Below are 26,579 nucleotides of genomic sequence, written 5' to 3'. Positions count from 1 at the left end.
CCTTACTTGCGACTAATAAATAAATTTAACTTTAATTTTGTGAACTCATAGAATCATAGAATCTTACAAGGCAGAAGAAGGCCATTCAGCCCATCGAGTCTGCACCAACCACAATCCCAACCAGGCCCTACCCTGGTAACTCAACATATTTAACCTGCTAATCCTCCCGACACTAGGGTAAATTTTGCAAGGCCAGCCAACCTAAGCAGCACATCTTTGGACTGTGGGAGGAAACCGGAGCACCCGGAGGAAACCCACGCAGACACGGGGAGAATGTGCAGACTCTGCACAGACAGTGACCCAAGCCAGGAATTGAACTCAGGTCCCTGGCGCTGTGAGGCAGTAGTGCTAACCACTGTGCCACGATGCCGCCCTCATCTCCTTGAACAAATAGTAAATTGTAGAGATTATAAAGTTTGAATTGTAATATCTAATGGTGTAAAGTATCTGGGAGCAGAGTGGATGTGATAAAGGCTGGAATACAGACTGTGGGAATGAGGGTGAAACTGCTGTGCAGAGCGAATGGTTCTTGTTGGGGGGAGGGATGGGAGGAGGGAGAGAGGAATGGATGGTGAGAGGGAGGGATGGAGAAGGGAGGGAGAGTGAGGTGGATGGAGGGAGAGAGGGATGAATGCGGGTGAATGTGAGAAGTTGATGTTTACATTTGAAAAGGTTCCCAGTCTCTCTGATCAGCTGAACTGGGGAAGCTTTTGCGCAGACTGCACTGCTGCTGTCTCCCCTCCTGTCCACCAGAGGACACTGTAGGCCTCCCAGCTGCTGCTCCTCCCAATGTCACCTCTTGCCCACTCCGGCCCCTGCAGTACACCTCACTGGAGCCCCAGGCCATTCTTGCCATCCTGCCAGGTCTCGGGTACTGACGCCAATAGTAAAGTTTATTTATGAGTCACAACTAGGTTTACATTCACACTGCAATGAAGTCACTGTGAGAATCCCCTAGTCGCCACACTCCGGCACCTGTTCGGGTTACACTGAGGGAGAATTCAGCTTGGCCAATGCACCTAACCAGCCTGTCTTTTGAACTGTGGGAGGAAACCGGAGCAAATCCACACAGACACGTGGAAAATGTGCAAACTCCACACAGTGACCCAGCCGGGAATCGAATCCAAACCCCTGGCGCTGTGAGGCAGCAGTGCGAACCACTGTGCCACTGTACCGCCCAGTGCTCTAAGGTTAAGTTTCTTCTTCAAACCTAAGAAGATTCAGTGTCACATCAGGGCGGGGAAAAGGGAGTCCATTGGCTTCAGATGGATAATGGTAAAAGTGAATATCCCAATTTATTCACTTTATTCCTTCAAGCTGAGGTTTATAAAGTGAAAATTCCACTGCTAATAGCAGTGTCTAAATAGCAATGACCCACCACATAGCTAGTAGTTCAGAATTTATCCCATAGGCAGCTCCTTGGCTCATTGTCTGCTGATGTGTCATCCAGAGCTGTTTTCCTGGCAGTTTGTGTCAGTAGCAGGCTGCCATTACCATCCACTCTTGGGCAGGGTGAGGAGGCAGCTCCAACACCGACCTCAGCTGGAATGGGGATTGAACCATACATTAGTCCGCAGGCCAGCAATGCTGCAGGAATTGCAAAGAGGCTGCACAGAGGTCCAGAATTAGAAGAGGGGGTTGTGAAGATAGAGGAAGCGTCTGCAAGACATGAGGACATTTTGGATTATCTCAAAATTACAGAATGTGGGAGACCAGTCAGGAATGTGTTGAAATTGTCAAGTCTGGCGGTAATGTGTGGATGTGGGATTCAGCAGCAGATGAAGGGCTGCACGGTGGAACAGTGGTTAACACTGCTGCCTGACAGCAGTGGGTTTCTGTGTACGTTCTCCCTGTGTCTGAGTTTCCTCTGGGTGCTTCCGTTTCCTCCTACATTCCAAAGATGTGCAGGTTAGGTGGATTGGCCATGTTAAATTATCCGTTAGCGTCCAAAGATGTGTAGGTTAGGGGGGGTTAGCAGGGTAAATGCACAAGGGTACAGGGCCCATCGAGTCTGCACCGACTCTCCAACAGAGCATCTCACCCAGGCCCTATCCCCGTAGCCCCACATATTTATCCCGCTATTCCACTGTGTTACTTATTCATCACAATAGGGACCAGAGTCTGAGGTTATAAATGGGTGAGTTTACTCCAATAGTAATTCTTTCGACATCTGACAAGTTTACAGCTATTAACATCCTGCCTATCAAATAGCTCCAGCCGACATATGAGAGAACCAACATTCAGAGCTTTCAAATCCTTATCCTGAAGTTACAAAACAGACTTTAGTCATTGGCCTGCTGATACATCGGCACATTCACACAGGGGTGGATTGGACTGTGATCTGTTTATTGTTCATCTTTAGTTCAATACAGTTTCTGAGTGATTTAAATTTAAAACAAGGTCTGCAGGTGTGAAGATTTATTGACACATGAATGAGAGATGCTGTGGAGTATTCTACAAGTCCAACAGGGCTGATTTACATCAGAAAAACTCCAACTATCAGGATAAACATTATTTAGTTGGGATGTAATTAACAGCAGCAATAACAGCAGAATCACACCCCTGTGATCACTGGTGAACTCGCTGGTGTCTCACCAGGTTGTATGACTGGGTGAATCTCTTTCCACACATTGAACAAGTGAACGGCTTCTCCTCACTGTGAACTTGTTGGTGTCTCAGCAGAATGGATGACCGGGTGAATCCTTTCCCACACTCAGTGCAAGTGAACGATCTCTCCTCAGAGTGATTTCGCTGGTGTGCGAGCAGAAGTTTTCTGCTTTTAAAGCTCTTCTCACAGTCAGAACATTTGAACAGTCTCTCATTTGTGTGAACAAGTTGGTGTGAAGTGAGAGAGGATAAACAAGTGAATCTCTTCCCACACACAGGGCAGGTGAACGGCCTCTCCCCAGTGTGAATTCGCTGGTGTACAGTGAGGTCGCCTGATCGCCTGAAGCCAGTCCCGCAGTGAGAGCACATGAATGGTCTCTCGTCAGAGTGAACACGTTGATGGTGACGCAGTTCCTCAGAACTTTTTTAGCCCTTCCCGCAGTCTGGACATTTAAACGCTCTCTCTTCACTGTGAACTCGTTGGTGTTTCTGCAGGTTGGATGATCGGTTAAATTCCTTCCCACATTCAGAGCAGGTGAATGGCCTCTCTCCAGTGTGAATGCGCTCATGTGCCACAAGGTGGAATGATGTCCTGAACCCTTTCTGGCAGTGGGAGCAGCTGAACGGTGTGGAACCGTTGTGAATGTACTGGTGCTCCCGCAGTGTGCGTGGAGTTTTAAAACTCTTTCCACACTCAGTGCATTTAAACTCTCTCCTGTCGGTGTGAACTCGCTGATGTCTCTGCAGGGCAGAGAAATCTGTGAATCCCTTCCCACACACGGAGCAGGTGAATGGCCTCTCCCCTGTGTGAGTGTGCCGATGTATCAGCAGGGCCGATGACTGAGTAAATCCTTTTCCACATTCGGAGCAGGTGAACTGCCTCCCTGCTGTGAATGCGCTGGTGTATCAAAAGGCCAGCTGACTGAGTGAATCCCTTCCCACACACAGGGCAGCTAAAAGGTCTCTCTCCAGTGTGAGTGCGTCGGTGATTTTCCAGGTCAACTGGGAAATTGAATCCTTTCCCACAGTCTCCACATTTATACGGTCTCTCCCTGATGTGACTGCGCTTGTGTCTTGACAGGCCAGACGATCGTTTGAAGCCTTGTCCACACACATGTGTATGGTTTCTCCCCACTGTGAATGGTGCTTTTTTCTTCCATGTTTAATGGCCTATGATATTTAGATCCTGATGAATCGAGGCACTCTGTCTGATCTTGATGTAATCCTTGATTTACAATTGTCTGTAATTCCTCACCTTCTAATCCCCTGAAAAATGAATTGAAAACAGAAAGAGGGAAACATAAGAGACAAGCCATTATAACACAAAGGCAAGATGTGAAATTGAGCTGAATGAATCTGGTAAATTGTGGGATTGGGAATAGGAAAAAGGATATGAAAGCTGCTGGATTGTCATAAAGCTTCAAACTGTTCACCAGTGCACTGAGGGAAAGGAACCCTTCACCCCTTCAGAGCCCACAATAAAAATCCAGCCTTTATGTGTGAAGAGGAAGAGGTCAGGGAGGAGGGTGATGGAAAGAGATTTTATACATCAGCAACTCAACCAGCATTTTGGCAGAATCTCCTCAGCCCACAATCTTCCCCACCTGGAAGTACCAGAGCAGCTGGGACATGGGAAAACCACACAACTCCCTGACTTGGACAAATATCACTGTCCCTTCAACGTGACTGGGTTAAAATCCTAATACTGTTGCATTGTGGGAGCACCTTTACTATATGGACTGCAGAGGTTTAAGAAAAAGGCCAACTATCACCATCACAAAGGATAACTGGTGATTGGTAGCATATCACTGTCAGTGCAGGATAGTAATTCAGGACAGTAACCTGGGCCTTGTGAGTAATGTCCACATCCTAAGAAGTTTTATTTTTTTGCAAATCTATATGAAACTTGCAATGAAACAAAACCCACGACCACCACGATTCAAGAAGGCAGCTCACCAACAACTTTTCAAGGGCAATTAGGGATGGGAAGTAAGTGCTGGTCTAATCAATGACACCCACCTCCATTGAATGATTTTGAGAAATGACCTGGAATATCCATGAGAATACAATCCTACAATTACTCAGTGAAATACTTCACTCAGTCACACCATTTTCTGAGTTTACATTTGACTGGAGCTCTTGGATTCCGCTGTAATTGCTGCTGCTTGTGGAAGACTTTGGGACATTTACAATTCTGCACCTATTACCACTCCCTTTCTTTCTGATGGATAATGAAAAATCTGTGCACATAGATTTCTGTATAACTTGGTTCCTCCTTTAATTAATTTATCGAATCCGTCCCCGCCCCCCAATCTACACACAATAGTAAAAATATCACGAGCTACTAATAATGACTTTCAATGGCAGAGTCCTGACTCAGCATTCCCCGCGGTGCTGAATGTCCCCTATTCACACCAGAGGCAGGCACCGCACAGGCGCATTAACCCCCCCATATTTGGAGCATGCGCACTGTCAGTAATGGCGATGGGGTTGCCTCTTTGCAGCGGGGAAGGAAGAGAAAACTCTGAGCGAGCGGGCTCTGGATAGGGAGAGTTTCTAAACACCTGGTGAGTGCCTCAAACCCCGATTGAGACTCTGCCGCTCCCGTGTTTGCAGCTCCGGATCTTTTCCCCTCCGAGGCCCAATTCCAGGCCGACGGCCGCCATCTTGGTTCAACGAGGAGCGCATGCGGCGGGGTATTCTTGACGCCACAGTATGGGGGCTGATACAGCCCTGTCTGATACAGCCATCAGATAATTAGGTTTTCCAACATTTTCACCCAGTCTCAAGCTGCAGCTGATGTTTTGCAGCCGGGAGGAGTCCATGAGCCATGTTTATATTCAGTGTGAGAGGTTGCAGTCCTTGAAGGAGCTGCTTCTCCATTTTTAATTACACTTCTGGTTTGTCCCACACTCCTATTCATTGGCTGCCCAGTGTGGAGCAGCTAGGGAGGTCAGAAGATCTTTTCCTGGACCTGCTCTTGCGGCTGGTTAAAACAGTAATTTGTAGATTGGCAGGGGGTAACTTGGCTGTCGGACAAGCTCTTCCGTGGTCTTGTCCATGCTCGAATGGTTCTGGAGAGGGAGTGTGCGGTGTCGACTGGAACACTTGATATCTTCCACAACTCAGGGTACAGAGTGTCTCATAGACACTGGAAACAAAGTTCTGGTTCAGTTGAAATGGAAGTTTGATTGGACCACAAGATTGGGGAAACAAGAGAGAAAAGAATATTCCATGGAAACTAAAAATGCTTGTTCTGAATTTCTATCCTGTACTGACAGTGATACTGACTCTGCCAATGTCTCTTACAAGGTACACAGATGGGAAACTGAAACCAAACATCACATCAAAATCTGAAAAAGTCACTCCATTCATCAGAACCTGAATATCATCGACCGTTAAATGTGGAAGAAGAAATGTTTGTCAGGTCTGATGGTGGGGAAAGATTTCAAACATCAATGTGACTGGAAAAGCGCCGAGACAAGCATATACCCAATTTCCAGTGAGCTGACTGTGGAAACAGTTTTAACCAGTTACACAGCCTGAAAAAAACATCACACTATTCACAGCAGCGAGCCAAAGGATGGGAAGACCTAGAATCAGAGTTAGGCCATTGGGCCCATCGAGTCTGCTCCACCATTCAATGAGATCATGGTTGATCTGATATAATCCTCAGCTCCACTTTCCTGCCTTATCCCCATGACCCTCGATTCCCTGACTGAGAAAGGATACACAAGTTCTTTGTGTGGACAAGGCTTGAACGGATCATTTAACCAAGAGAGACACAAGGATACTGGCATCATGGAGAAACCATGGAACAAAGAACAAAGAAAACTACAGCACAGGAACAGGCCCTTCGGCCCTCCAAGCCTGCACCGACCATGCTGCCCGACTTAACTAAAATCCCCTACCCTTCCGTGGACCATATCCCTCTATTCCCATCCTATTCATGTATTTTTCCAGACGCCCCTTAAAACTCACTATCGTATCTGCTTCCACTACCTCCCCGGCAGCGAGTTCCAGGCACCCACCACATTCTGTGTAACAAACTTGAAAATGTGGGGACTGTGGGAAGGGATTCAATTATCCATCTCTGCTGGAAATGCATCGCCACAGTCACATTGGGGAGAGACCATTCACCTGTTCCGTGTGTGGGAAGGGATTCATTCAATCATCCCACCTGCTGACATAAGAACATAAGAAATAGGAGCAGGAGTAGGCCATCTGGCCCTTCGAGCCTGCCCCGCCATTCAACAAGATCATGGCAGATCTGAAGCGAATCAGTTCCACTTACCCGCCTGCTCCCCATATCCCCTAATTCCCTTATCGATCAGAAAACTATCTACCCGTGATTTAACCCGTGCTGACCCACCAGCAAGTCCACATTGAAGAGAGGCTTGACAGTGATAACAATTCTAAAAGCTCTGAGGACCTGTCAAGCACCAGATTGTTCACATTGCGAGACAGTTCAGTTGCTCACATTGTGGGAAGTTATTTAACCAATCACAGAACCTCATTGAACACGAACACACTCACACTGGGGAGAGGCCGTTCACCTGCTCTGTGTGAGGGAAGGGATTCACACGATCATCCCACCTCACTACACATCGACTGGTTCACATTTATAACAGACCTTTCAAATGTACGGAATGTGAGAAGAGTTATAAAACCACAAGTGATCTGCTGATACACCAGCGATTTCACAACGAGGAGAGGCCATTCAGGATGTGTGGGAAGGAATTCACTCTGTTATCCAGCCTCCAGAAACATCGCGAGTTCACATTGTTTCTTGTGTGGAAAAGGATTCATTTATTTAACCGGCCTCAGATCACACCAACTTGTTCACTTGGATAAGAAACCTTTCAAATGTTCTGAATGTGGGAAGAGCTTTAAGACCTCCAGTATTCTGCTGAGACACCAGCAAGTTCGCACCAGGGAGAGACTGTTCACCTGCTCCGACTGTAGAAAGGGATTCACTCGCTCATCCAACCTGCGAACACACCAGCACATTCACACCAGGGAGAAACCGTACAGTTGCTCTGAGTGTGGGAAGGGATTTTCTCACTCACCCCACCTGCTGAGACACCAACACACTCACAATGGAGAGAGACCGTTCACCTTCTCTGAGTGTGAGATGGGATTCACTCAGTCAACCCACCATCTTACCCACCAGAAAGTTGACAAGTGTCTGCAGGGATTAGATTCTGCTGTTATTGCTGCTGGTAATGACATCCAGGACTGAACCTGAACATCGCTATAACTGGGCTGGAGATTAATACTCTGGATAAATGTCAGATTAACTAATATTGTTTCAGATGCAAAGCGGGGACCTTCATTTCTTCAGGATAAGAACAGATTAATCAATGTCTTGTTACCAATTGCAGCTTTTTTGTGGCCTTTGTCTTTTCTAACTCTCAATTATTTCAGTTCTCGTACCTTCAGTTACTCTCATGGACAAGTTCCAGCTCCCATCCCTTCCAGAGTGTCTTTCCTGGTCTCGGAATCCAAGGAACATATCAATAACATATCTGTGATCACTAAAGACAAAACAGTTAAATGCACTGATCCGCTTGTTTCCCCAGTCATTGAGGATGGGGATATCTGTGGAGCTTTCTCTCTCTGTGATTTGTTTAATTATCCCTCACCATTCACGGGTGGATGTGGGGGGACTGCAGCTCTGATCTGATCCGTTGTTTGTGGATTGTTTGGTCCTGCCTAGAACATGCTGCTTCTGTTGTTTAGTGTGCTTATAGTCCCGTGTTACCAGTCACCAGATTGGAATCTCAGCTTTAGGGTGCCTGGTGCTGCTCCTGACATGTCCTCCTACACTCCATGTTGAACCAGAATGGTCCCTTGGCTTGATGGTGATGGTAGAGTGAGGGATATGCCGGGCCATGAGTTTACAGATTGTGGTTGAATATTGAGCTGCTGATGATCCACAGCACCTCATGGATGTGCAGTTTTGATCTATGTCTATTCTGAATCTATCCCGTGCCACACGAGATGATGGAGGGTATCAGATCACAAGAATTAGGAGCAGGTGTCGGCCATTTGGCCCCTCAAACTTGCTCCACAATTCAATAAGAATCATGGCTGATCTGACTGTGGCCTTCACTCCACTTTCCTGCTGCTCCAGAGTCCGTGACTCCTTGTTGATTAATACTCTGTCTAACTCAGCCTTGAATATGTTCAATGACCCACAGCCTCCATTGCTCTCTGGGGAAGAAAATTCCACAGACGAATGACCCTCAGAGAAGAAATTTCCCCTGATATCTGCCTGAAATGGGAGAGCCTTATCTTTAAAGTGTGACTCCTGCTTCGAGATTCCTCACAAAAACAAAACATTCTCTCGGCATCCACCCTGACAAGATCCCTCAGAATCTCATGTTTCAGTCAGGTCACCTCTCATTCTTCTAAATTCCATTGAGTACAGACCCAACTTGCTCAACTTTCCCCAGAAGACAAACTCCTTCATCCAAGCAATCAGTCTAGTGCATCTCCCCTGAACTGTCTCCAATGCACCTGTATCACTGTTCAAGCAAGGAGACCAAATCTGTACACAGTACTCTCGGTGCAGTTTCACCAATTCTTTGTATAATTGTAGCAAGACTTTATTACTTATATATTCCATCTCCCTTACAGAAAACCTTCCTAACTACTTGCTGTTCCTGCTTGTTACTTTTCTGTGATTCTTTTAGAAGTTCACCCAGATCCCTCAGCAGCATTCTACACTATATTTAGATTATATATTTTTTTCTATTCTTCCTGCTAAAGTCAATATCCTTATATTTTCCCATATCATACTCCATCTGCTAAGATTTTTCCTACTCACTTACCTATTTATCTACCTTTGCAGATTCTTTGTATCCTCCTCACAACGTACTTTCCTATCTATCTCCGTGTCAACCTGTTACTTGATTGGACTGTGAGACTGTAGTAAAGGTCAGTTTGTAGTTTAGTGATGTGTAATGATCAAATAATTGAATTATATTAATCATTTAACCTGATGTGATATTCTGCTTAATTGTAATCAGTGTAAGATATGAGAATCTTGTGACTGGCTCTTTGTCTGTAGCTGCATCCTTATTTGACAAATGAAATACATCACATGCCCTTGGATAATTAAAGAGCAAGTGCTGTGAAACCCATCAAGTCTTGGTAGTTAAGGTCTGGAGCCATTAGCTCCCCAGCCATTGACAACTGACAGTTATATTTGAGTTAGAGGCCCTGTTACATTGAAACATACATAGAAACTAGAAGCAGGAGTAGACCATTCAGCCCTTCGAGCCTGCTCCGCCATTTATTATGATCATGGCTGATCATCACATTCAATATCCCAGTTCCCCCCCACCAAATATCCCTTTAGGCCCAAGAGCTATATCTAATTCCTTCTTCAAATCACAAAACATTTTAGCCTCAATTATTTTCTGTGGTAGTGAATTCTACAGATGCACCACCCTCTGGGTGAAGAAATTTCTCAACTCAGTCCTAAAAGGTTTACCCCTTATCCTCAAACTATGACCCCTAATTCTGGACCCCCCCACCATTGGGAACATTCTTTCTACACGATAAATGGAAGAACCATAAAGGGTGTAGAGACGCAGAGGGACCTGGGTGTGCAAGTCCACAGATCTTTGAAGGTGACGTCACAGGTGGAGAAGGTGGTGAAGAAGGCATATGGCATGCTTGCCTTTATAGGACGGGGCATAGAGTATAAAAGTTGGGGTCTGATGTTGCAGATGTATAGAACGTTGGTTCGGCCGCATTTGGAATACTGCGTCCAGTTCTGGTCGCCACACTACCAGAAGGACGTGGAGGCTTTGGAGAGAGTACAGAGGAGGTTTACCAGGATGTTGCCTGGTATGGAAGGGCTTGGTTATGAGGAGAGATTGGGGAAACTGGGGTTGTTCTCCTTGGAAAGACGGAGGATGAGGGGAGACTTAATAGAGGTGTATAAAATTATGAAAGGCATAGATAGGGTGAACGGTGGGAAGCTATTCCCCGGGTCGGTGGTGACGTTCACGAGGGGTCATAGGTTCAAGGTGAAGGGGGGGAGGTTTAACACAGATATCAGAAGGACATATTTCACACAGAGGGTCGTGGGGGCCTGGAATGTGTTGCCGGGCAAGGTGGTGGAGGCGGACACACTGGGAACGTTTAAGACTTATCTAGACAGCTATATGAACGGAGTGGGAATGGAGGGATACAAAAGAGTGGTCTAGTTTGGACCAGGGAGCGGCGCGGGCTAATTGTTCCTTGTTTCTCGTGGAAGTGGAAATGACTAGGGTTGGGAAGCATTTTCCGATCAGGGCCATTGTGATCTCCTGGACTCGTTTCGATCGCCTCAGGGGGTCGGAGAGGAATTTCCCAGATTTTTTTTTCCCCATATTGGCTCTGGGGTTTTTCACTCTGGGTTTTCGCCTCTCCCTGGAGATCACATGGTCTGGAATGGGGGGGTGGGGGTGAGTTAATAGGTTGTAATGAACAAAGCATCGTAGCTGTGGGGGACAGCTCGGTGGATAGGATATTGGTATGTAGATAGGCTGGAAAATTGGGCGGGGATCCTGGATTCAGGATTCAATCCTGGACCGGGGAGCGGCGCGGGCTTGGAGGGCCGAAGGGCCTGTTCCTGTGCTGTATTGTTCTTTGTTCTGAATCTATCCTGTTTAACCCTGTTAGATTTTTATAAGTTTCTATGAGATCCCCTGTCAATAAACCATCACACCTGCAATACTTTGTTTTAAATTTATATCATTTAGAAACTCTGCTGAAATAAAGATGAACAATAAACAGATCACAGTGCATTCCTGCAGCTCTACATTGACAGGAGAAAGTCTGTTCTGTAACTCCAGGATCAGACAGTGTAAGCTCTGAATGTTGGTAATCACAAGCAGGCTTGAGCTGTTTGATAGATGAGTTGTTCATAGCTGTTAACTTGCAGATATTGAAGGAATTACTCTGAAAGTAAACTCGATAATTTATAAGCTCAAACTCTGCTCCTTGCTGTAATGAATACTCAGCATCCATTCGTGCTAATTTACAATGACTCACTGAGTATCCTATGGGATCTTTGTTACTTGTTTTGTGAAATATCTCTCCCTATTAGTGTTGAACTCCTGGATAACTCTGATTGCACTTAGACATGTCTGGAAAGAGACAATTTGCCCAGATTTAACTGCAATTTGTAACCAATAAACAATGTTTATATTCTGACTTGTAGACTGGTGTCTTGGTGATTTGTGAAGAAAGATTTAATTCACTCACTCAGCAGTTTGAGGGGAACCAGACTGAGGTTTAATGTAATAAGAAATAGGAGCAGGAAGAGGCCATTCAGCCCTTTGAGTTTGTTCAGCTATTCACTTAGATCAAGGTTGATAATCTACCTCAACCCCACCTCCCCGCACTGTCCCCATATCGCTTAACTTCTCTTTGTACCCAAATATTTATCAATCTTTGTCTTAATTACACCCAATGCCGAGCATCCACTGCTCCCTGGGGTAGAGAATTCTAGACATTCACAACTGAGTGAAGAATTTTCTCCTCAATTCAATCACAATGATTGACCCCTTATTCTGAGACTGTGACCCAGTGTTCCAGGTTCCGCAGTCAGGGGAAACATTTTCACACCATCGAACCTCTCAGGCCCATGAAGAATCCTATACTCTGATTTTTCTCACCACCGTTAATTTGATCCTAGTCTGATTTTATCGGTAAAAGCAAAATGCTGCGGATGCTGGAATCTGAAACAAAAATAGAAAATGCTGGAAAATCTCAGCAGATCTGACAGCATCTGTGGGGAGAGAATCGAGCCAACATGTCGAGTCTGGATGACTGTCTGTCAGAGCTGACGAAGGGTCATCCAGACTTGAAACGTTGGCTCTATTCTCTCTCCACAGATGCTATCAGACCTGCTGAGATTTTCCAGCATTTTCTGTTTTTGATTTTATGAGTACCCTATTACCAAGTCCCAAACAATAAGATTTCTAATATTTCACCTGCAGCCGATGTTAACTGGTCTATATTCCCCATTTTCTCTCCTACTTTCTGGACTAGTTAATGTTTGCTGACTTCCGATCCTTGGGAACTGTTCGAGGGTTTAAGGAATTCTGGAAGATCAAACTAATGCATCCATTATTTCTGAAGCTCCCTCTTTTAAACCCCCAAGATGCAGGTTGTCTGGTCCGGGGAATTTGTCACCATTTAGTCCCATTAATTTCTCCAGTCTCTATTTCTATAAGACCCTCATTCTTATTGGACAAGGGACTGTGTAACCGGTCTCCAAAGCCACCACAGTTTTGGACTTGTGCAGCTCCCACCACTGATCAATCAAACCCATTTTAATGGGAATTAAATGGCTAGTTTCATTTTTTAAAACTTTTATTCACATTGCACTTGTCAGAAAGGATCATTTAATTAACAACTTTTCTGTAAAGTTCCATAAAATGATGTCAGAACATGTCTGTCTAGTTTTTCATTATTATTGACATTTACTGAACAGCATTACAACTCAAAACGATATTGTATTGGTGACTAATGTTTAAAAATGGCTCTTCCTTGTATTAAAGTTCCCGCCCCCTTGCACTAACCCCTTGGTTCCCCATTATTAGAATGTTTCTTTTGTCTTCTACCATGAAGACAGATAGATACAAAGTATTTGTTGCATTTCTCTGCCATTTCCTTGTTCCCCATTATATTTTGACTTTTATCTGCCTCTCATAGAGAATGTTTACTTTCACTCGCTTCTTCCTATCCACATATCTACAGAAACATTTAAAAATCTACTTTCTAAACTCTTACTGGTCTGCACCCAAAAAGGGAATTGAGCTCAGAAGCGATTTTAAAACAGTTTATTGAGAAGCAACAGTTAAAACAAGATGTGTGAGTTAAATAGATAGGAAAAGCACCTGACCTGTGACAGGTGAGAGAGATTTACAGATCCCAGAGGACAAGCAGACGGATGAAGCCAAGTGAATGTTGATGTCCATAACTGGTGCCTATGGAAGGTTCACTTCAATGAGCCTGATTGTGGGTGTTGGGGAGAAGACAGTCAATTTGAAATCTCCTTGCTCTTGAGGGCCTGTTTTAACCTTTACATGTAGTTAGTTACCATAAAAGCCAATGGTATCAGGATTAAAAATGTCTTGCTTCAGGGCCTGTGCTAGAGACAGGTCCTTGGCAGGGAGAAAGGCTTGTCCTGTGTTTGTCAGCCAGCAAGCTTTCTTCCGAAGACAGAGGGAAGGCTCTTTCTATAATATTCCATCAGTATCCAAAGATTTTATAAGGCTATTAGATGGTGATTTCTTACAATCTGTTACTTGGATTTGACTTTTCTCCATTCCTGAGCTGAGGGAATTTCTGTTCCAGACGGGATGGGTGACATTTGGAGACTCTCGATTCTCCACCGATTCCCATTCCCTTTCTTTCTGGTGGATAATGGAGGTGTCACTGTGTGTAATGTGCAAGTCAGTAAGAATTCTCAGCAAGGATTAATCAGCACTTTCTAATTGGAGATGTTCATCAGTGGAACCTCTCAGACACTGAATTGTAGAATTCGGGCCAAAGATCAATAGGGTGGCAGAGTGGTTCGCACTGCTGCCTCACAGCGCCAGGACCCGGGTTCAATTCCTGATTTAGGTCACTATCTGTGCGGAGTCTGCACATTCTCCCCGTGTCTGTGTGGGTTTCCTCCGGGTGCTCCGGTTTCCTCACAAGTCCGAAAGATGTGCTGGTTAGTTGCATTGGCTATGCTGAATTCTCCCTCAGTGTAACCCGGACAGGCGACTAGTGGATTTTCACAGTAACTTCATTGCAGTGTTAATGTAAGCCTACTTGTGACACTAATAAATAAACTTAACTTAAACAATTTGAGATTGAAGTAAAAGTTCTGAATCTTGTTGTAAACTAATTTCAGATGGACCGCGGTAACTGCAGCCCCAGGAACACAATCACCTCTAGATCCAGAATATTAAACTCCAGCCCAGTTACCGGGTGTATTAACATCAGCAGAAACAAACTCCAGCTGTCAGAATGAAAGGGCCTGGTTGTCATTAACAGCAGCAATAACAGCAGAATCCAATCCCTCACTTGTGAACTCGCTGGTGTTTCAGCAGCTGAGATGAATCAATGAATCCCTTCCCACACTCGGAGCAGGTGAACGGCCTCTCCCCGGTGTGAACTCGTTCATGTCTCAGCAGTTGGCATGAATCAGTGAATCCCTTCCCACACATGGAGCAGGTGAATGGCCTCTCCCCAGTGTGAGCTCGCTGGTGTACAGTGAGACTGCCTGAGTGTCTGAAGCTCTTTCCACAGTCAGTGCAGCTGAATGGCCTCTCCCCAGTGTGAACTCGCTGGTGTTTCAGCAGGGTAGATGAAAGCCTAAAGCTCATTCCACAGTCAGTGCAGCTGAATGGTTTCTCCCCCGAGTGAACTCGCTGGTGTGCCACTAGGTTAGAGGAATTAATGAATCCCTTCCCACACACGGAGCAGGTGAATGGCCTCTCCCCAGTGTGAACCCGCCGGTGTAACGCTAGATTGTATGACTGAATGAATCTTTTCCCACACAGAGGGCAGCTAAACGGCCTCTCCCCAGTGTGAACCCGCTGATGTAATGCTAGGTTGGATGACTGAGTGAAATCCTTCCCACATATGGAGCAGGTGAAGGGTCTCTCCCCAGTGTGGGTGCGTCGATGAGTTTCCAGTTTGGATGGGCAAGTGAATGCTTTCCCACAGTCCCCACATATCCACGGTTTCTCTGTGGTGTCGGTGTCATCATGTCTCTCCAGGTTGATGATCAGTTGAAGCTTCGTCCACACACACAACACGTGTACAGTTTCTCCTCACTGTGAATGGTGATGTATTTTCAGGCTGTGTTAAAGCTCTTTCCACAGTCAGTTCACTGGAACACTCTCACTCGGGTGTGCGTGTGTCTTGGTGCTTTTCCAGTCACACCGATGTTTGAAATCTTTTCCCACAGACAAAACAAACAAACATTTCTCCTTCCACTTTCCAAGTACGATGATATCCAGGTCCTATGAATCGAGTGATTCTGTCAGATCTTCATGTGATGTCTGGTTTGAGATTCCCGTCTACAATCCTCAACTTCTAATAGCTGTAAAAACCATCAATAAAAGTCATCACTGACAGTCCAGGATAGAAATTCTCAACAGACAATTCTAGTTTCTCTGGAACTTTTTCCTCTCGAACCCCCAAAGTTGCAGATCCCCATCCCACACACTCTCCCTCCTCCCTGAACTGAAATCCAAATAAATTGACAGATAATTATTTCAGTTTCCTCTTAAAAAATGTGTACAACTAGAGATGGTAGTTTTGATGATTCACTTCATTCATAACACATGAGAAAACATTAATCTGAATCACCCTGACCCGATGAGTCAGAATAGCAGATGTTAACTTTGTGTCCAGAACTGACTGTTTCGAGATTTGATGAGAAATTGTGAAGGGGGTTTCTCTGAACCGCCCTCTCTAACTAAGTTAAACCTGGTTTCAGTCTCAGGGCCCATTCTGCTTTCTGGTTCTCTTCCTGCTGACTAATTAACCTCAATTAAATATCAAGAGTACTGAAGCCACTGCTTTTGGTCCCCCTTCCAAGTCTTGTTCCTTTGCAATCCACTCAATCCCTCTTCCTGGCAAATATCTGAAATTAAGCCGGTTTGTTCATAACCTCGGTGTCCCATTTGATCCCAAGTTTCTGGGACGGCCTATTTCCACCTCGGTAACATCACATGACCTCAGCTCTACCTCAGTGCATCTGCTGCTCAAACCCTCATTCAGGCCATTGTTACCGCCAAACTCAACTATTCCATTGCACTTGACGTTTTACCCGTGGAAATGTGAAGTCATCCAAAAGTCTGCTACTCCTTTCCTAATTAACAGCAAGTCCCTGATCACCCCTGTCCTCCGTGACTTGCCTTGGCTCCCAGTCATGCAACACCTTGATTGTAAAATTCTCATCTTTGTTTTCAAATCGTTCCATGGCTTCAGCCCTCCTGATCTCTGTAATCTTCCCACAAACATCCGAGATATCAGTGCTGCTCTTGTACATTCCCTACTGTAATTGCTCCATGACTGGTGGTTGTGCCTTCAGTTCTTCAGCCCCAGGATCTGAATTTCCTTCCTACACCTCTCTGTCTCTACCTCACTTTCCTCCTTTAAGCCTCTCTTTAAAACTCACCTCTTTGTCCAAGTTTTTGGTCATCTGTCCTAATATCTCCTGATGTATCTGGGAATCTCACTTTGTTTTATAATGTTCCTTAAAGTTTATTTATCAGTCACAAGTAAGACTTACATTAACACTGCAATGAAGTTACTGTGAAATTCCCCTAGTCGTCACACTCCAGCACCTGTTTGGGTCAATGCACCTAACCAGCACATCTTTCCGACTGTGGGAGGAAACCATAGTACCCGAAGGAAACCCACACACACACAGGGGAGAATGTACAAACTCCACACAGTGACCCAAGCCGGGAATTGAATCCTGGCGTTGTGAGGCAGCAGTGTTAACCACTGTGCCACCGTGCCACTTGTGTGAAGTGCACTGGGATGATTTATGATATTATAAATAGAAGTTGCTCATTGATCCACTGGAGCAAGCTGAGAGGGGTGATTGAAAAGCAGCAGTGCTGGTAAGAGATTAATTGGATTAATTGAATTGTTTATTTATTTAATTAGTCAGCTAGTGTGTGTATTTTTTTGGCCTTTACTTTAACAGCAGTTTTTCAAGTTTAAAGTGAAAACTAGAAGTGGGCAGCAAAGGAGTCTGGGAAGGGTTTTTATTTTAACTTTAAAAGTCAGTTACCTGGGTGGTTCCCCCTCAGTAGTAGTTTTTTTTTTTTCTCTCGGGCCCCTAGCCCTATAAATTGGTGCAGAGGAGATACCCGATCCTCTACACTGGTAGAGGATCCCACCCTTCCATCCTCCTCTAACCTAATTATAAGTGTGGGGAAGTTTTTTGTTTTCTTTTTTTCTTGCTGGTAATGGCTTCAGGGATGGCAGTTCAGGCAGTATGCTGCATCTCCTGTGGGATGTATGTGGTGAGGAAATCCAGTAGTGTTTCAGGAGATTTTAGTTGTAAGAAGTGCATTAGATTGCAGCTACTGGAGGAGCGTGTAAAGGAGCTGGAGGGGGAGGTAGAGGAACTCCGCATAATTCGGGAGGCGGAGGTGGAAGTTGATAGGAGTTATAGAGAAATAGTAACTCCTAGAAATGAGGCTTGGGTCAATGCCAGGAGGAGGGGTAAGAAGCAATCGGGAAGACAATCCCCTGGGGCGGTTCCCCTCCATAATAGGTTTTCGGTGCTGGAGGCTACAGTTGAGGAGGAATCAACTGAGCATAGAGAGCAGATCTCTGGGGGTGAGCCGAGTGAGAAAGCTCAGGTGGTTAGGGGCTGTAAAAGACTGGGCCTTGTGATTGGGGACTCCACAATTAAGGGGACAGATAGGAGGGTCGGAACTAAAGGTAGGGACTCAGGGTTGGTGTGTTGCCTACCAGGGGCTGGGGTCCGGGATGTGTCTGACAGGGTATTCAGGACTCTTAGGGGGGAGGGAGATAAACCACAAGTTATTGTACATGTGGGGACACACGACATAGGGAGGATAGGGGAAGGGGATATTAGGCAGGGATTTATGGAGTTGGGGTGGAAACTAAAGGCCAAGACTGACAGAGTGGTTATCTCTGGACTCTTGCCTGTACCACGGGATAGTTTAGAGAGGAATAGGGAGAGGGAAGGTTTGAATTCATGGCTGAGGGGATGGTGCAGGAGGGAGGGGTTCAGGTACTTAAGCAATTGGGGCTCGTACTGGGGAAGGTGTGACCTCTATGAGAAGGATGGTCTACACCTTAATCAGAAGGGGACCAATATCCTGGGGGGTAAATTTGCTAAGGCCATGCAGGGAGGTTTAAACTGATTCGGGGGGGGGGGAGGGATCCTGAGTAGTGGGGCTGAAAGTGAGGGATGCATGGATGGGGACTGCAATGCACGGCATTGCAGAGGTGGGGTGGAGCAGGGTTTGAAATGTGTATACTTCAATGCCAGGAGTATTCGCAATAAAGTGGGTGAACTTGCAGCGTGGATCAGTACCTGGGACTTCGATGTTGTGGCTATTTCAGAGACATGGATAGAGCAGGGGCAGGAATGGATGCTGCAGGTCCCGGGGTTCAAATGTTTTAGTCGAAGTAGGGAAGGAGGTAGAAGAGGGGGAGGGGTAGCATTATTGGTCAGAGATTGTATCACAGTGTCAGAGAGGAGGTTTGATGAGGACTTATCTGTTGAGGTAGTATGGGCGGAGATTAGAAATAGGAGAGGAGAGGTCACCCTGTTGGGAGTCTTTTATAGACCTCCTAAAAGTTCTAGAGAGGTTGAGGAAAGGATTGCGGAGTCAATCCTGCTTAGGAGTGATAGTAATAGGGCAATTGTTATGGGGGATTTTAACTTGACTAATATTGACTGGAATTGTTATAGCTCTAGCTCGTTAGAGGGGTCAGTTTTTGTTCAAAGCGTGCAGGAAGGTTTTTTGACTCAGTATGTAGACAGGCCAACTAGAGGTGAGGCTATATTGGATCTGGTGCTGGGAAATGAGCCAGACCAGGTGCTAGACTTGGAAGTTGGTGTGCATTTTGGTGATAGTGACCACAATTCGGTTACGTTCACCTTAGTGATGGAAAGGGATAGGCATGAACCTCGGGCCAGTGGTTTTAGCTGGGGGAAGGGTAATTATGAGGCTATTAGGAGAGAATTAGGAAACATAGGTTGGACTAGGAGATTACAGGGACTGGGAACGTCCGACATGTGGAGTTTTTTCAAGGAGCAGCTACTGCGAGTCTGTGATAGGTATGTCCCTGTCAGGCAAGGAGGAATTGGTAGGGCTAGGGAACCGTGGTGCACCAAAAAAGTTTCTTTGTTGGTTAAAAAGAAAAAGGAGGCTTATGTTCGGATGAGACGTGAGCACTCGGGTAGTGCACTAGAAAGCTTTAGATTGGCTAAGAGGGAGTTGAAGAGCGAGCTTAGAAGGGCTAAAAGGGGACATGAGAAGACTTTGGCGGATAGGGTTAAAGAGAATCCTAAGGCGTTCTATAGGTATGTCAAGAACAGAAGGTTGGTTAGGGCAAGTTTAGGGCCAGTTATAGATGGCAGAGGGAAGTTATGTGTGGAACCGGAGGAGATTGGTGAAGCATTGAACCAATATTTCTCTTCGGTGTTCACGCAAGGGGACATGAATATAGCTGAGGAGGACACTGGGTTGCAAGGGAGTAGAATAGACAGTATTACAGTTGATAAGGAGGATGTGCAGGATATTCTGGAGGGTCTGAAAATAGATAAATCCCCTGGTCCGGATGGGATTTATCCAAGGATTCTCTGGGAGGCAAGAGAAGTGATTGCAGAGCCTCTGGCTCTGATCTTCAGGTCGTCGTTGGCCTCTGGTATAGTACCAGAAGATTGGAGGTTAGCGAATGTTGTCCCATTGTTTAAGAAGGGGAACAGAGACTTCCCCGGGAATTATAGACCGGTGAGTCTCACTTCTGTTGTCGGCAAGATGTTGGAAAAAATTATAAGGGATAGGATTTATAGTTATTTGGAGAGTAATGAATTGATAGGTGATAGTCAGCATGGTTTTGTGGCAGGTAGGTCGTGCCTTACTAACCTTATTGAGTTTTTTGAGAAAGTGACCAAGGAGGTGGATGGGGGCAGGGCAGTGGACGTGGTATATATGGATTTTAGTAAGGCGTTTGATAAGGTTCACCATGGTAGGCTTCTGCAGAAAATGCAGATGTATGGGATTGGGGGTGATCTAGGAAATTGGATCAGGAATTGGCTAGCGGATAGGAAACAGAGGGTGGTGGTTGATAGTAAATATTCATCATGGAGTGCGGTTACAAGTGGTGTACCTCAGGGATCTGTTTTGGGGCCACTGCTGTTTGTAATATTTATTAATGATCTGGATGAGGGTATAGTTGGGTGGATTAGCAAATTTGCTGATGACACCAAAGTCGGTGGTGTGGTAGACAGTGAGGAAGGGTGTCGTAGTTTGCAGGAAGACTTAGACAGGTTGCAAAGTTGGGCCGAGAGGTGGCGGATGGAGTTTAATGCGGAGAAGTGTGAGGTAATTCACTTTGGTAGGAATAACAGATGTGTTGAGTATAGGGCTAACGGGAGGACTTTGAATAGTGTGGAGGAGCAGAGGGATCTAGGTATATGTGTGCATAGATCCCTGAAAGTTGGGAATCAAGTAGATAAGGTTGTTAAGAAGGCATATGGTGTCTTGGCGTTTATTGGTAGGGGGATTGAATTTAGGAGTCGTAGCGTTATGTTGCAACTGTACACAACTCTGGTGCGGCCGCACTTGGAGTACTGTGTGCAGTTCTGGTCCCCACATTACAGGAAGGATGTGGAGGCTTTGGAGAGGGTGCAGAGGAGGTTTACCAGGATGTTGCCTGGTATGGAGGGGAGATCCTATGAGGAGAGGCTGAGGGATTTGGGATTGTTTTCGCTGGAAAGGCGGCGGCTAAGAGGGGATCTTATTGAAACATATAAGATGATTAGAGGTTTAGATAGGGTGGATAGTGATAGCCTTTTTCCTCTGATGGAGAAATCCAGCACGAGGGGGCATGGCTTTAAATTGAGGGGGGGTAGTTATAGAACCGATGTCAGGGGTAGGTTCTTTACCCAGAGGGTGGTGAGGGATTGGAATGCCCTGCCAGCATCAGTAGTAAATGCGCCTAGTTTGGGGGCGTTTAAGAGATCCGTAGATAGGTTCATGGACGAAAAGAAATTGGTTTAGGTTGGAGGGTCACAGTTTTTTTTTTAACTGGTCGGTGCAACATCGTGGGCCGAAGGGCCTGTTCTGCGCTGTAATGTTCTATGTTCTATGTTCTATGTTGGCTATAATTCTGACCTCCTGTTTTACAACAACCCACTGATTTCACAACAAACTCTATCTCTGATGTTTTGTTTGTTGAGGATTATCCATTTGGTTTTGCCCTTAATAAAGATGGCCGATGTTAACGTCTGAGGATTTTGCCTCGCAAATTGAGGGATTAAAGTTTAATTATTAGTGTCACAAGTAGGTTTACATTAACACTGCAATGAAGTTACTGTGAGAATCCCCTAGTCGCCACACTCCGGCAGCTGTTCGGGTACACCGAGGGAAAATTTAGCACGGCCAATGCACCCTAACCAGCACATCTTTCAGACTGTGGGAGGAAACCGGAGCACCCGGAGGAAACCCACGCAGACACGGGGAGAATGTGCAGACTCCACACAGACACTGACCCAGGCTGGGAATTGAACCCGGGTCCCTGGCGCTGTGAAGCAGCAGTGTTAACCACTGTGTCACCCTGGCCCGAGATCCGGCATCTGGCCGACACCGGGTGTTTATGAAGCCTCACCGCCCGGATCCATTTATGTTTCCGGTTTTCTATCGGGCTCTGGATCCGCGCCATTTAAAATTCCCATTGAAAACCCGCCGGCTCGAGCTCCTTCCCGCCTGCGGATCCACAAAGTGTTTCCAAATCCTCCCAGCCACCGCCTAACGCTGACTCCGCTTCTCCGGGACAAACAAGCGCCAAGGACAGCAATGACACTGCGCATGCTCCACATCACAATGCCCGGGGACTGATTGACGGCAGCTCCGGACCAATAGGAAGAGGGGGCGGGACTGGAGAACCGAGCGGGGGCGGCTGGTCCTCCAACCAATCGGACTAAATGAGAGGCGGGTCCAGGCTGGGAGTGGAGCATGCGCAAAGATGATCAGGCGCCGGGGAGCCTGGGAACGCACTGCGCAGGTGTGGTGAGCACAGGAAGAAGTCACAACACCAGGTTCACATCTAACAGGTTTATTTGGAATCAGGAGCTTTCGGAGCTCCGCCCCTTTATCAGGTGACTCACCCAGTCCAACACCGGCACCTCCACATCAGGTGGTGTGGGTGTGCGCTCTGAGCATGCTCAGTGTCAGTCATGGTGTTGGGGAGGGTTCGGGAGGAGATTGTGAGCACAGGATAGGAATGGAAACCACGGCTGCACTGGAAACAGCACCAACTTCTGGCCTAGGCCGCAGGCCCCGGCTTTATCGCAGGGATAGCGCTGAAACCGGTGGCTGGACATTGAGGAGGATTTGGAAACACTTTGTGGATCCACAAACCCTTCAGAATCATTGTCAGCTCCCTGGTTTGCAGCTGCGGGGCTTCTCCCTCCCTCCCTCCCGGGAACAGACCCAGGTTAACGGCCCCATCCTGGCTCAGCCACTGGAGGATGGTTCACATCAGAGGATGGGGGAGGGGGACAATAAATAAGAGGTTACACTTTGGCCTCAAATCAATGAGGGTTCTGATCTCTGGGAAGGAAGGAAACCCTGGGAGGTGGGCGGGGAGGATTCACAAACACCCGCTGGAGGCCCCAACATCCCCAGTAAGACCCATTGGTTTTATTGTCAGTCTGCAGACAGGAGCTGGAGAACTGAACCCAGACAGAGGAGAGGGAGGGAGAAAACTGGGAGTGGAGAAAAGAAAATTGTCTGTTCAGCGTTTCTATTGTGGATTGACAGCTGCTTTATAGATGCAAGATGGGGCAGCACGGTGGCACAGTGATTAACACTGCTGCCTTACAGCGCCAGGGACCTGGGTTCAATTCTGCCCTTGGGTGACTGCCTGTGTGGAGTTTGCACATTCTCCCCGTGCCTGCGTGGGTTTCCTCTGGGTGCTCCGGTTCCTCCCACAGTCCAAAGATGTGCAGGTTAGGTGGATTGGCCATGCTCAATTGCCCCTTCGTGTCAGAGGGATTAACAAGGTAAATATTACGGGAATGGGTGGGATAGTTGTCGGTGCAGACTCGATGGGTTGAATGGCCTCCTCCTGTACCTTGAGGATTCTCCGATTCTATGATGGATGTTTGAAAACTGCTTTTACACACGGTTACAAGTTGACGATTTACACACAGAAAACTCAACCCCAAGAGAAATGTTTGTCTCTCTGTGATTTCTATTCTGCATTGACTGTGATGATTTTTGTAAACAGAGATTACAGCTTTCAGGAAAGGTTAAATGGATTGAAGTTTTTTCCTATCGAGCAGTGACCTGATAAAAGTCTTTCAAATTATTAGTGGCTTGGACAGGGGAATTGTGGAGAGAATGTTCCACTTGTGACAGAGTCCAAAAGAAGGAATGATCAATAAACAAAGAGTCATAAATACCAGATAGTTACTAATAAATCCAAGAAGGCGATAAGGACAAATTTCTTCACTCACAGGTTTAGAATCACCATCGAAATGAGTTGAGGAAAGTGCTGAGATTGTTTCAAAAGGAAATGTGCGAAACACACGAGAGAAAAAGAAATAGAAAAATCAACTGAAAGGCTGAGATGAGGTCTGTGGGACAGGAGAAGATGTGTCAAGTATAAAGAATTAAACTGAATGGCTTGTTTGTGTCTTGTGTATTCAAAGTAATTCAATGTAAACTCCTTTTCCAGAATATCTGCAGACGGGCGATTCAAACCAAACGTCTCGGGATCTGACAGTGTCACATGATTCTTCAGGATCTGAATATCAAAGGCCAATGAATGTGGAAGGAGAAACGTTTGCCTATTTTGTCTTTGGGAAATTATTCAACATCAGTGTGACTGGAAAAGCCCCGAGACACAGACATCTCAGTTATTTTTCCACAGTCAGCTGGAACAGAGCTTTAACCAGTCACACAGCGTGAAAAGAAATAGCACATTTACATCAGGTAGACACCGTACTCGTGTTCTTTGTGTAGACCTGGTTTCAACTGATTATATAACCTGGAGAGACAGGAGGACACCTGCACCATGTGAACAAGGAGCAGCAATAGGCCATTCAGCCCCACGGGCCAGTTCCGCCATTTAATAACGTCATGGCTGATCTGATAGTGAGCTCAAATCTGCATCCCGCCTACACCCGATAGCCTGTCAATAATCATGGAGAAACCGTGGAAATGTGCGGACTGTGGGACGGGATTCAATTACCCATCTGAATTGGAAACCCATCGACGTATTCACACCGGGGAGAGACCATTCACCTGCTCTGTGTGTGGGAAGGGATTCACTCAGTCATCCAGCCTGTACACACACCAGCATGTCCATACTGGTGAGAGGCCATTCACCTGTCTTCAATGTGGGAAGGGATTTAATGCTTTATCAAACCTCCGGACTCACCACCAGGTTCACTCTGATCAGAGACCATTTAAATGTTGTGAGTGTGGGAAGAGCTTCAAAAGCAGAAAGGATTTGTTGATTCACTAACGCACTCACACTGGGGAGAGGCCATTCATCTGCAACATGTGTGGGAAGGGATTCACTCAGTCATCCCACCTCCTGACACACCAAACTGTTCACACTGATCAGAGACCGTTTAAATGTTCTGATTGTGAGAAGAACTTTAAAAGTAAAAAGGATTTACTGATTCACCAACGCACTCACACTGGGGAGAGGCCGTTCATCTGCTCCGTGTGTGGGAAGGGATTCACTTGTTCATCCCAGCTCCTGAAACACCGATTTGTTCACACTGATCAGAGACCTTTCAATTGTCCCGAATGTGAGAAAACATTTAAAAGCAAAAAGGATCTTCTGAAACACCAGCACACTCACACTGGAGAGAGGCCGTTCACCTGCTCTATCTGTGGGAAGGGATTCACTCGATTAGCTCACCTTCTGAGACACCATCGAGTTCACACTGGGGAGAGGCCGTTCACCTGCCCTGTGTGTTGTCAGGAATTCATTGATACATCCGACCTTCTGATACACCGGCGAGTTCACACTGGGGAGAGACCGTACACTTGCCTCCTGTGCGGCAAGAGATTCACTCAGTCATCCCACCTGACTACACACCAACTTGTTCACACTGATCAGAGACCTTTTGAATGTTCTGATTGTGAGAAGAGATTTAAAAGTAAACAGAATCTGCTGAAACACCAGCGAGTTCACACTGGGGAAAGGCCGTTCAACTGCTCCATGTGTGGGAAGGGATTCGCTCAGTCAAACAACCTGCTGAAACACCAGCAAGTTCACAGGCAACAGCAGGGGTTGGATTCTGCTGTTATTGCTGCTGTTAATCACATCCAGGACTGAATGATGCCAAGATGCCTGTTTCCAGTGGTGTTCCACAGTTTTCTGGTCTGTGTCAATAATTTCGGCTCAACTGTGTGGAAAATTATTACTAAGTTTGCATCTGATACAAAAGTAGCTCACATGGTTGACAATGAGGAATAAAGCTGTGGACAGCAGGAAGATATTAATGGACTTGGGGGTTAGTCAACACAAAAATAGCAAGTAGAATTCAATCTGGATCAATGAGAGAGATTGAATTTGGGAGAGTAAACAAGACAAGGGAATGAACAATACATGGGATGATGTTGAGAATTATAGAGGAACAGAAGGACTTTGGAGTGCATATCCACTGATCCCTGAAGATGGCTGCACATGTAGATCAGATGGTCAAGAAGGCATTTGGGACACTTTCCTGTCTGAGGCCTGGAATATAAGAGCAGGGAGATTACGTTAGAGACGAGTTAGAACACAGCTAGAATACTGAGCACAGTTCTGGTCACTGCATTATCCAACTATAAAGTAAAACATGATTCATTAATTTGTATAAAACTGATAAATTATCATATAATTGCAGTCAATGTTTAATTCATCAAATTTAGCTGATTAGTGACTAGCTGAAGAATCTTTATTTATTTTAATGTTTTGTTTACTTTTCATCGAATCCCGATAGTGCAGAAGGAGGCCATTCAGCCCATCAAGTCTGCACTGACTCTCAGACAGAGTCTCTAGAGGAGTTGGATTCTGCTTTTGTTGCTGCTGTTGATCATATTTAGGATTGAATCACATTAATTCTGACTTTTTTTTTGCTGATGTTAACTCCTGTAATGTGGCTGGAGTTTGATATTTTAATGCATCAAATAAATCAGCTTTGTTTCAAACAGACAGCGTTTCGTGTGGTTCAT

General features: G+C 45.9%; 2 protein-coding genes across 2 annotated transcripts in view; both read right to left on the bottom strand.

The window, feature by feature from the left end:
- Window positions 1–16,669, bottom strand: part of LOC144484502 (uncharacterized) — a 29,839-nt gene extending 13,170 nt beyond the window's left edge. The window contains exons 1-4 of the mRNA XM_078203022.1: window positions 16,559–16,669; window positions 14,706–15,407; window positions 3,206–3,348; window positions 2,862–3,028 (exon numbers count right to left, since the gene is read on the bottom strand). Of these exons, the coding sequence (XP_078059148.1) occupies window positions 2,862–3,028; window positions 3,206–3,348; window positions 14,706–15,407; window positions 16,559–16,669 (1,123 nt within the window). The remainder of the gene's footprint in view (window positions 1–2,861; window positions 3,029–3,205; window positions 3,349–14,705; window positions 15,408–16,558) is intronic.
- Window positions 1–26,579, bottom strand: part of LOC144484515 (uncharacterized) — a 225,139-nt gene that overhangs the window by 150,523 nt on the left and 48,037 nt on the right. The gene's annotated exons all lie outside the window — the stretch shown is intronic.

Source organism: Mustelus asterias, unplaced genomic scaffold (assembly GCF_964213995.1).
Source record: "Mustelus asterias unplaced genomic scaffold, sMusAst1.hap1.1 HAP1_SCAFFOLD_113, whole genome shotgun sequence".
NCBI lineage: Eukaryota > Metazoa > Chordata > Chondrichthyes > Carcharhiniformes > Triakidae > Mustelus > Mustelus asterias.
This window is presented reverse-complemented; position numbering and strand designations above follow the sequence as displayed.